Source organism: Lepus europaeus, chromosome 1 (genome assembly GCF_033115175.1).
Source record: "Lepus europaeus isolate LE1 chromosome 1, mLepTim1.pri, whole genome shotgun sequence".
NCBI classification, from domain to species: Eukaryota; Metazoa; Chordata; class Mammalia; order Lagomorpha; family Leporidae; genus Lepus; species Lepus europaeus.
Window position 1 is genome coordinate 141,268,545 of NC_084827.1, and position 11,327 is coordinate 141,279,871.

Sequence of the window (11,327 nt, forward strand, 5' to 3'; positions counted from 1 at the left end):
CTATTGAAATATTAAGTAAGTTATATATGTAGAAAATTATAAAATGTTACTGAGCAGCATTACAGAGGAGTTAAGTAAATGAAGAGATACTCATGGTCATTTTAAGTAAAACTCAGTATTGTAAATATGTCAACCTCTCCCAGCTTTTGACATTTGTCATTTAACTACAGATTTAATGTAATGGTAACCAGCACTCCAATAGATCTTTTACATAGAATTTGCCAAATAACATTTATGTTGAAGATAAACAGGCTAAGAATTGCTAAAATTCTTCTGAGGAAAAAATAAGGAGAAATTAGTTATCTGTATATTAAGACAGCATAAGGCTACAATAATTAAAACTTTTAGTAAGGCATAGACAAATTATCCAATTCAACAGAATAAAGAGCCTAGAAACAAACTTGGTGTATGGAAATTTACTATCTGACAGAGGTGGCATAGCAGATTAGTGGAAAAATGGAACTTGGATAATTGGTTATTAATATGGGGAAAACATTAGATCCTTGTGTCATATAATACACAAAATTTCAATCCAATAAAAAAAGTTAAATATGAAAAGCAAGATTTTTTATTTTTATATTAACACATGACTAAATATTTACTCTGGCCTCAGATCACAAGAACATTTTTTAAGGTGAAAATGACAATTATGAAATAAATTTTGATAAATTCTCCTATATCATAATTAAGAACTTCTATTCATTAAGACTCTTTGGTGTGAAAAAACAAAGTACAGAAGGCCCAGTGCTGAGGCACAGTGGGTTAAGCTGTGGCCTGCAGTGCTGACATCCCATATGGGTGTTGGTTTGAGACCCGGCTGCTCCAGTCTGGTCCAGCTCCCTGCTAATGTGCCTGGGAAAGCAGCAGAAGATGGCCCATGTCCTTGGGCCCTTGCACCCATGTGGGAAACAAGGAAAAAGTTCCTGGCTTTGGCTTGGCCTGGCCTATCCCCAGTCATTGCAGCTTTTTGAGGAATAAACCATCAGATGGAAGATCTCTTTCTCTGCCTCTCCTTCTCTCTCTGTAACTCTTTCAAATGAATAGATAAATCTTAAAAAAAAAAAAAACAACAACTCAGAAAACAAAATACAATTTGGAAGATGAAAATTGCAAAATATTGACCAATAAAGGAACAGCATAAAAACATATAAAGAATTGCAAATAAAGAAAAAGACAAGCTAATAGAAAAACAGACACAAAATATAAACAGGCAAAGAAACATATATGGTTCATAAATACATGAAAAGATGCTCAGCTTCACTTGTATTTGTAGAAATGCAAATCAAGACAGGTCAGAATTCCCACAGATTTACTTTTAAGGGTAAAGTTAAAAACTTGTCATGGGACTCCAAATGCATTAAGTTTGGTGGTAAAAATGCCATCTTAATTGCTAAAGTGATCATATTAAGTGTTAAAGTGAACATATAGATAGGACTAAGTGTTAAAGTGATCATATAAATAAGATCAAGTGTTTGGTAATAATAATAGATAGAATTAAAAAGGATAGAATGTTCCAATATGGGAAGCAGTCCACACAACAGGCTCACAGAATGACAATTGCTTTAAGTAACACTGACTTCAGAATCAGCCCTTAAGGCTTCCTGGTCTAGCTGAAAAGCCCATGAGAGCATTTCAGGCATGGAAAGCCAAGACACTGGCAAAAAATGTTCTACATGAAGGATCTCTGTGAGTGAGACTCCAGTGGAAGGAATTGATCATATCTAGCTTTACCTGCCATGCCACAGTGCTGGCCCTTAGCATAACATTTTAAAGGTTCACCCACTTAGAACATATTATGGCTTTTAATTTCTTTTTACGGCAGAATAATATTCCATTGTTTATTCAGTCATCAGATGGACTTCTGAGTTGCTTCTACTTTTTTAAAAAAAAGTTTTATTTATTTGAAAGTCAGAGTTACACAGAGAGAGGAGAGGCAGAGAGAGAGAGAGTTTTACTTTTTAGCTAATGTGAATCGTACTGCAATGGACTTTAGTGATATAACACTTTGCAGGCATTTGACTGGCAGAAATTAGACAAATAATACCTAATATTGAAGAAAGCTTTTCAAGGGAATGTTGCTGATGTTGAGCATAAACTTGTTAAATCATGTTGAAAACAAATCTTGGCATTCTCTTGTGAAATTGAGTATTCATACACTCTGATCCAGCAATTTCACTCCCAGGTATATACTCAAGAGGAGCTTTAGCATATAGGTATTAGGAAACATATATAGGAAAGTTTCTCCTACGAGCAAAAAACTTGAATTGTTCAAGTGTGTACCAGCAGACATTTCTTTCAAGGAGTTCTGCTCAAGTGAGTTGTGCTCTAACTGGAAGGAAACAATTGGAGCAGTAATGGTAGGTGAAGTTGATTTTTTATTTTTTGGTTGGAAGGAAAAAATAGTATGCTTATATGCTGTAGCACTGATTCAGTGGAAGTGGTGGTGGGAAGTGAGAATTTCTAGAGAATCTGATTCCTCTCTTAATCTCAATTTGTATACTACTTCTGGAGGGGGCTGTACATACCAGTTTTAAGTCTTATCTATCCTTCACTTGCCCTCTTAAGCAGCTATATCAACTACAAGTGAATATCCAAAGGACATTTGTTTCACTTCTCTATCTCCTACAGAGAATTTGATTTGTCCACATTCCTTTTCACCACAGAAATCAGATCCAATTTACAGATGCTTTATGCCTTCATTCAGATTATCATGCAACAATCAAAACAAATAAATTACAGTTACATACCACAACATGGATGAACCTTAGTAGCAACATGTTGAATGAAAAAGGCAAAGGGAAGACTACATGTTAAAATGCAAGTAAAATTAAACAGCATGTATTTGAGACATACTACTCTATATGTGGTAACATGAATGCACAAAATTCAGGACAATGATTATTCCTGGGAGGAAGACAGGAGGACAAGAACACTAGCTCACAGATCTAAAGCACTGGTAATCTCCGAGATCAGTGATTCTCAAATTTTAGTGTGCATCAGAATCACCTGGATAACTCTTTATTAAAACCTGAACTATTGAGATCCACCTCTAGAGGTTCTGATTCAGTAGGAAAGGCACTGGGCCTGAGACTATGCATTTCTAATCAAGTTCTATCTGCTGGTTCTGCTGTTGGAGAACCACTTCCAGCTCTTACGTTGGTTTGTGGGGTCATAGATGTTCCATTCTATTTTATTAGTTAATGCACATCCTATTGTTTTAAAACTTAAAAATTACAATCACATACCAATATTGAGAGTGTTATGAACTATGGATTAATATTAATCCAATTCTGGACTCCTGAGTCTAGTCTCATAAGACTTAAAATTTCCTTACTAAAAGCAAACCTGGAAATCACTGTGCTAGAAGGGCTTTAAGACTTTAAAAGAAAATTAACTATTTTTAAGAAATAAATTTCAAAATTAATTCTTACTGATGTACACAGCAATATAGTGCATGTCACCTCCCCAGTTCCCAGTAATCTTTGGTAAGGACTTGGTGCACCACAGATCCACCACTTTTATTGAGTCAACAAAAACTGATTAAAGATTTCCCCTTTTTCAGTTCTTATCCTTTAAGTGTCCTGGGAATTATTTTTCTTTTCTTTCTTCCTTCCCCTCTCCCAGACTTACTTAGGTTCTGAGATGAAATTTACATGCAGTTTTAGATGCGGACTAAGGCATAGCTGGAGGTCATTCTCTGTCCTGCAGTATGCCAGCCTGTGACAGGGGTTTTTAGAAATGCCTGAATATATGAGATTCTTGCCACAAGCAGCTCAGCCTAGAAGGGGAAACAGATCCATAAATATAAAATCTCAACTCAAAGCACGAAACTCAGAACGTCACAATAAAGAGATCTTGTTTGACAACTTCATTAAATGCAGCTCTCTACAAGACTCCGTTGATAATCTCCCCACCCCGGCCTTAAACGGGTGGAGGGAGAAGGCGCGGGGGCAGACTGGCGCTCGCGGGCGGACTTCATTGGTCGTCCAACCGGAAGCAGCGGCGCGGCCGGCTGCGCATGCGCCCCTCACACGTGCTGCCCGGACACCGCCTCCGCCGACACGGGCCGGCCGGCACCATGCTGCGGGTTTGTGTCAGGCCGTTAGGACGCCTGGGGACCTTTAGGGTTTCTTTCCAGGGGTACGCTGGCCCACGGCACTATGGTTCGAGCTCTTTTAGCGGCAGCGACGATTCTCGCGACGCGCGCGCCTACTTCACCACACCCATTTTCTACGTGAACGCGGCGCCGCACATAGGACACCTGTACTCGGCGCTACTGGCGGACGCCCTGTGCCGCCACCGTCGCCTCCGGGTTCCCAGCGCCACCGCCACGCGACTCTCCACCGGTACCGACGAGCACGGCCTGAAGATTCAGCAGGCGGCTGCCACGGCGGGCCTGGCTCCAATTGAGCTGTGCGACCGAGTCTCTTCCCAGTTCCAGCAGCTTTTCCAGGAGGCAGGGGTCTCATCGACCGACTTTATCCGCACCACGGAGGCCCGGCACCGGCTGGCTGTGCAGCACTTCTGGGAGGTGCTCAAGGTCCGCGGGCTGCTGTACAAGGGGCTCTATGAAGGCTGGTATTGCGCCTCGGACGAGTGCTTTCTGCCTGAGGCCAAGGTCACCCGGCAGCCAGGCCCGTCTGGGGAGTCCTGTCCTGTATCTCTAGAGAGCGGGCATCCAGTTTCTTGGACCAAGGAAGAAAACTACATTTTTAGGCTTTCCCAGTTCCAGGAGCCGCTCCGACAGTGGCTGCGGGGCAACCCTCAGACCATCACCCCGGAGCCATTCTATCACGCGGTCCTTCACTGGCTGGAGGAGGAGCTGCCAGACCTGTCGGTGTCTCGCAGGAGTAGCCACTTGCATTGGGGCATTCCGGTGCCCGGGGACGACTCGCAGACCATCTACGTATGGCTGGATGCCCTGGTCAACTACCTCACTGTAATTGGCTACCCAAATGATGAGTTCAAATCTTGGTGGCCGGCTACCTCTCACATCATAGGTAAGGACATTCTTAAATTCCACGCCATTTATTGGCCTGCTCTCCTCTTAGGGGCTGGATTGAGCCCACCACATCGCATCTGTGTCCACTCTCATTGGACAGTCTGTGGCCAAAAGATGTCCAAGAGCTTGGGCAACGTGGTGGATCCCAGGACTTGCCTTGAACACTATACTGTGGATGGCTTCCGCTACTTTCTTCTTCGGCAGGGCGTTCCCAACTGGGACTGTGACTACTATGATGAAAAGGTTGTTAAGTTACTGGATTCTGAGCTGGCAGATGCCTTGGGAGGTCTCTTGAACCGATGCACTGCCAACAGAATAAATCCTTCTGGGACCTACCCAGCTTTCTGTACCACCTGCTTCCCCAGTGAACCAGGGTTGATGGGGCCATCAGTTCGCGCTCGAGCAGAGGACTATGCTCTGGTGAGAGCAGTGGCCACTCTGCCCAAGCAGGTAGCAGACCACTTTGATAATTTTCAGATCTATAAGGCTCTGGAGGCAGTGTCTAGTTGTGTCCGGCAAACTAATGGTTTTGTCCAAAGACATGCCCCCTGGAAGTTGAATTGGGAGAATCCAGCGGATGCCCCCTGGCTAGGTACTGTGCTTCATGTGGCCTTGGAATGTTTGCGAGTCTTTGGAACTTTGCTTCAGCCTGTCACCCCAAACCTAGCTGATAAGCTGCTGTCTAGGCTGGGGGTTTCTGCCACAGAGAGAAGCCTTGGAAAGCTCCTTTTCTTGCCTCGATTTTATGGACGTCCATGCCCTTTTGAGGGCAGGAGGCTGGGACCTGAAACTGGGCTTTTGTTTCCACGACTAGACCAGTCCCGGGGTTGGCTGGTGAAAGCCCACAGGACCTAGAAACTCTGTTTTTAATGGTTTGTGGTAAAAAAGCAAATAGATTACTTTTCATTTCAGGAAAGTTATACCAGTATTTTCTAAAGTGTTGCATCATATGAGCCCATAAGCGGTGGTGTCCTGTGTATGTTTGTAGCCTTTCAGATTCCTATCCCGTTGTTCATTCCTCTGTACTGGTTAACCACTGTTCTTTGCACACTAGTGTCTAACATGTCTCAGATGGGTACAAAACAATATTGCTGATACTGTTTATTCTCATTGTGACTCCTTCCAAACTAGAGTTATTTGCTTAAACTACCTCTCATGGCTTCTGCCTCTCATGCTAATTATAATTAGTGTATGTAGTGACTCCTTTTATTAAAAGTAGGGTTTGGTGGTCTCCAACCTCATCTTTTACAAGGTAGCCCTATTAGATATTTTTGGTCGCCTGTTAAAAAAATTAAACTCTCAAAAATGGTGATCCAGAACACGATTTTTGGTTCATATTCATCATTCTTAAATCTACAAGTAGGAGTTTTGTAACATTACCTTTCAGCCAGTAGATGGCTCTAGTCCCATTCAATTAAGATTGAACCTTCAGACAATTTAGAATAGTTTTTTGCTTTCTAGTTTTGGAGATCTTTGAATTTTGATCGTCTTCCTTAAAAGAAGGGATAACTGCTTACAACCACTGCTGTTTTAACAGAAAGCAATAAAAACTATCTCAGTTTTTTTTCAGACTACTGCAAATAATATTTACTCTGTTAAATGTTTAAGTAAGCTAGTAGGTATCAAGTTGTTTATATGATAAACCATAAAGCTCTCGAAGTACATGGTAACAAATTTTAAACTTTAATAATGTTAGATTATAGGTATAATGTAAATAATACAGTGATATAGGTATAATGTAAATAAAAAAAATAAATGGGGAATATTTTGTTTTTTAATACACTTGTTATCCACAAACAATTTACCTCATGTAACTTCTTTTGGTCTGTTAGGATCTATGATACAATACAGAGATTGTGTAATAGTTATTATAGATGTTAATATGTTTACTTTCCAATAATTTTTGCTGATTATTTTGCTCTTTTAACTTAATAAAGTTTAAAAGTTTGTAAGTACCTTATTCAGGTCTATTCTGTTGCACTTGTTGAAGGTGATGGTGAAGAGAGGAATTGATCAGTGCTCCAAGAACCTCAAACTGGATTTAGGGATCTCACCAAGGCTCCGTAAGGAAACACCAGAGATGTTAACAACTTATAAAAGGCCTACAACATAGTAAGCCAGTGTTATAGGTGATTGGACTGCCAGGCCAAAGTTTAAGATGAGAACCTATTTTAAGTATGGTAGCAAACAAAGAAGGCTCACCATTAAGTAAACTATTACGCTGATAGTCTCCCCAGATTTATTCTAGGTGCCACTATTTGACTTCTGTTTATTAATCAGCAAGGTGAGGAGTTTCCAGTTGCTTGGAAACACTGCTTGGAAAAGAATGCTTGACACTCTAAGGGTGGAACGTCTGTTTCCACAAATGTTCCTTCACACTCTGCTTATTCATAATTCTGGACATTTCATATAACATATTCTAGTGACCTAACTGGGATTCCTAGGCTGACCACTGTGGAATAGCATACTCCTATAGTATCTCCTGGACTGGATAAAGTGGTGGTGGTGGGGGGTTGTCAAATATGGTATGTGTTCAGATTTAGAAAACTTGTGGGGTGATAGCCTATGCTTTTGAAGTACCCTTATAATAGTTACAGTTCCTACCATGGATGGACCAGGATCTTCAACTTGAATTCTTTCCTGTTGGTTGTGCTGGACAATTCACTGCACCTTGGTTTGCTGGAAAGTCTGATTTTTGGGGCCAGTGCTGTGGTGCAGTAGGTTAATGCCCTGGCCTGAAGCGCTGGCATCCCATATGGGTGCCGGTTCTAGTCCCGGCTGCTCCTCTTCTGATCCAGCTCTCTGCTATGGCCTGGGAAAGCAGCAGAAGATGGACACAAGTCCTTGGGCCCCTACACCCGCGTGGGAGACCCGGAGGAAGCTCCTGGCTTCGGACAGGCGCAGCTCCGGCTGTTGTGGCCACTTGGGGAGTGAACCATCGGATGGAAGACCTCTCTCCCTCTCCCTCTCCTCTCTGTAACTCTGATTTTCAAATAAATAAATAAATAAATATTAAAAAAAGAAAGTCTGATTTGTGCAGGCACTTACTGCTATCAGCATATTTGTAGTTCCAGAAGGCACAAGAAAATAGGGTACCAGTTTAGAGAGGGTGTATTTATTACAAAATACAGGATATTTTGGGTGGTTGAGCATGGTAAATTGGATCTGACTTTTGTGGTGAAACGTAAGACGAATCAGTCAGATTCTCTGTAGAAGGCATGATAGGTAAAGCAAATATTCTTTGGGTACTTGCTTGATAGTTATGATATGTTCCATCAGTTTAAGAATGGCAAATGGAGAGGTGAAATTTAAAATTGGAGGGCATGTACTTCCAACAGGGGGCATCCTAGCCACTTCTGGCAGAATATGATAGCTTGTAGAGCTCTAAGACTCCCCCTACTTCAGAAAAGTGTTCATGGGCTGTCACATTAGAAGAATTAAGAACAAGATGTTGGGCCTGATGCTGTCGCATAGTTGGTAAAGCCACCGCCTGAAGTGCCAGCATCCCTTATGTACACTGGTTCAAGTCGTGGTGGCTCCACTTCCAATCAAGCTCTCTGCTATGGCCTGGGAAAGCAGTAGAAGATGGCCTAAGTCCTTTGGTCCTTGCACCTACGTGGGAGACCTGGAAAAAGCTCCTGGCTGGCTCCATTTGGAGAGTGAACCAGCAGATGGAAGACCTCTCTTTCTCTCTCTAAGTCTGCCTCTCAAATAAATAAATAAATCTTTTTTTAAAGATGTCAGCTCAGTAGACCTATTAAGTACCTATAAGAAGTAGCAGTCCATGTATATTTTAAGTATATGTATACCAGAGGATTATTTCACAAATGAAGTAATAGATTAGGTACCTGAAGTTAGAAAACCTGTGGCTGTAGAGAGGAGCAAGAAATAGACAAAATCTTTGATTTAACTGAAACCTTAGTTATTCTGGAAGGAGACTTGAACATTTTTTTTCCCGAGGATGTGTGGACTTTGTGGGGGCAATGAAGAGCTTAAAAAACTGGATATAAAGTTGATGCCAGAGTGCTTCAGAAAGCCCTAGGCTGGAAGATAGGCCCCAGGGCACAAGTCTTTCATTTTCTGCAAGGTTGTATTTGTGATTGTGATATAACTGTAGATCACAGAAGTTCTGAAAGTGAAGTGAAGCCAGTTATCTGATCAGGTTGCAGGCCTCTAACAAGAATTGTTGAGTAGTAGCTAGTGACAGTTCTAAGCATTCAATACATTCCTTTGGGTGTTATGGTAGGGATGGTTTTATGGATCTCTGACTGCCCTACTTCTACCAAGTATGTAGTGACAGTGTTGGCTTGCATTCATGTAACACTGGATTTATGGAGAAGGCATAGCCTCCTGGCTAAGGCTTGGTTCATAAAGCCGCTGCATGATAATCTGTAATTACCCACTGGAGGCAATGTCCTTTTATCATAATTCTGTCAGACATGGAACAACTGTTCTTACTGGTGAGGTTATAGGGTGCTGTAAACCTTGGTGAATTCTTGCCTTATGTTTTGCTCCAGAGTGAGCAGTAGTGCACCTAAAAGAGTGTAGACATATTGACAGCCATATGTCCATTTTTGCAGCAAAAGTTTAGGAATTTAGAGTCTGGACAGGGATAGGCACAGGTTCTAGAAGAAACCCTTTGAATCTCCAGCAGAACTACGTGTGAAATATGTCATTTCAGCACAACACAACTGGCCCTACTTTCTTGTAGGAGCTTTGGATACAATTAGTTAACTCTCACCAAGAGGAACACACCAAAATTGGAGGTTATTACTGTAAGTGTTAAAACAGTAACAATCAAGTTAATTAAAGTTAATTAGTGTGGATTGTAATCTCTCAAGAGGAGTGTCTTCCTCTTTCTAGACACAGAATAGGAGAAGCCTAGCTGAAGCTGTTACTCTGTATCACCAATAACTACTTTCAGCAGAGAAGGGACTAACTAATTAGAGATGAAATTGACTTCTTTGCATAGTTTTTAAGTAGTCTCTGGTTACTCAGAATAGATCTCCTGAATTAAGGTGGTAACTATCTAAGCCGGAACAGTTGATCACATGTAAACACTATTTTTAGGACTGTATTACATTAGTTTCTACTTACATTTCCATGGTTAGGGAAAGGAACTGAAGAGCCCTACACACCAAGAGAATTTTTCTATGTCCCTAACAACTAGAAATAATATACTCTTTATTTTGCCTCTTCTTCTGAATAGCTACTGGGAGGTTTAGCCATACCTGGATCTTCACAAAGTAAGAGTATAATATGAAAGTTTCATTCTTGGCCATGAATTGAATGAATTTCACCTTCTTTAGGCTTTGGCATAATTTACTCACCATGGATTTTCAAATGTACAGCTCCTCACTTAAGAACAGGATGGTGTGAGGTGTCAGGATGTTTCAGGAAACCAAGCCACCTGCAAGAAGACAATTATAGCTCCAAGGAGAGATGAGCCCTGCCCTTCAGTCATTAAGGATTTTTGGGTGAAACATCCATCTGCAGGGAGCTTGGATGACTCACTGGGTAAGCCAGAGGGATAATGGTAGGAATAACCATGGAAATGGAGGATGCCACCTTTCTTGGTGTATGGAATGGGGAAATGGGAACAACTTCCCTATGCTACCACTCTTCTGCACGTATCTCTCACTAGTTGGCAATCTGGTTTATGGGATTTAACATTAAGATGAAGTTTCAAAAATTAGACTCTGATTTATTGTTACAGATTGAAATGATTATTCTCTTCAGTAAAATGATTTTTTCCTGATTAAAATATTTTAGAAGGATAATACATTTTATATTGGAACACATTAAAAACAATTTCAGTAGTTTGGCTTCTTTGAATTAGCTATATATTAAAATATGAAGTTAATAAGCAAGATATATATATATGTATATATATATATATTTTAGGTTAATCACACCAAAATAATATAAATAGCATGTATTTTTTTCATGAAAGATGAAAAAAATTCAATCCATTAGAAGATAGGAGGGATTAAAAAGGCAAACAAAAAGGAAAAATATAGTAAATAGAAAACTCACAATAAGATGGCAGAAATAAAAACAAATATGTGTAATTAAAACTCCCTGTCAGGGCTGGCACTGTAGTGTAGCAGGTAAAGCTGCTGCCTGCAGTGCTGGCATCCCATATGGGTGTAGGTTCAAGTCCTGGCTGCTCCACTTCAGATTTGGCTCTCTGCTATGGCCTGGGAAAGCAGTAGAAGATGGTCCAAGTCCTTTGGCCCCCTGCACCCACATGGGAGACCTGGAAGAAGCTCCTGGCTCCTGGCTTCGGATCGGCTCAGCTCCAGCCACTGCGGTCAGTTGGGGA

General features: G+C 41.1%; 1 protein-coding gene across 1 annotated transcript; it reads left to right on the forward strand.

Moving 5' to 3' along the window:
• Positions 1-4,048: 4,048 nt before the first annotated feature.
• On the forward strand, positions 4,049-6,957 carry MARS2 (methionyl-tRNA synthetase 2, mitochondrial). Its single transcript, XM_062189582.1, has one exon. It carries the CDS (start codon positions 4,079-4,081, stop codon positions 5,855-5,857), a length of 1,779 nt encoding a protein of 592 aa, XP_062045566.1. The 5' UTR covers positions 4,049-4,078; the 3' UTR covers positions 5,858-6,957.
• The last annotated feature ends 4,370 nt before the right edge of the window (positions 6,958-11,327 follow it).

Bases quoted from the DNA above. Each gene is read 5' to 3' on its own strand.
- MARS2 (XM_062189582.1), top strand. From the start codon at position 4,079: ATGCTGCGGGTTTGTGTCAGGCCGTTAGGACGCCTGGGGACCTTTAGG.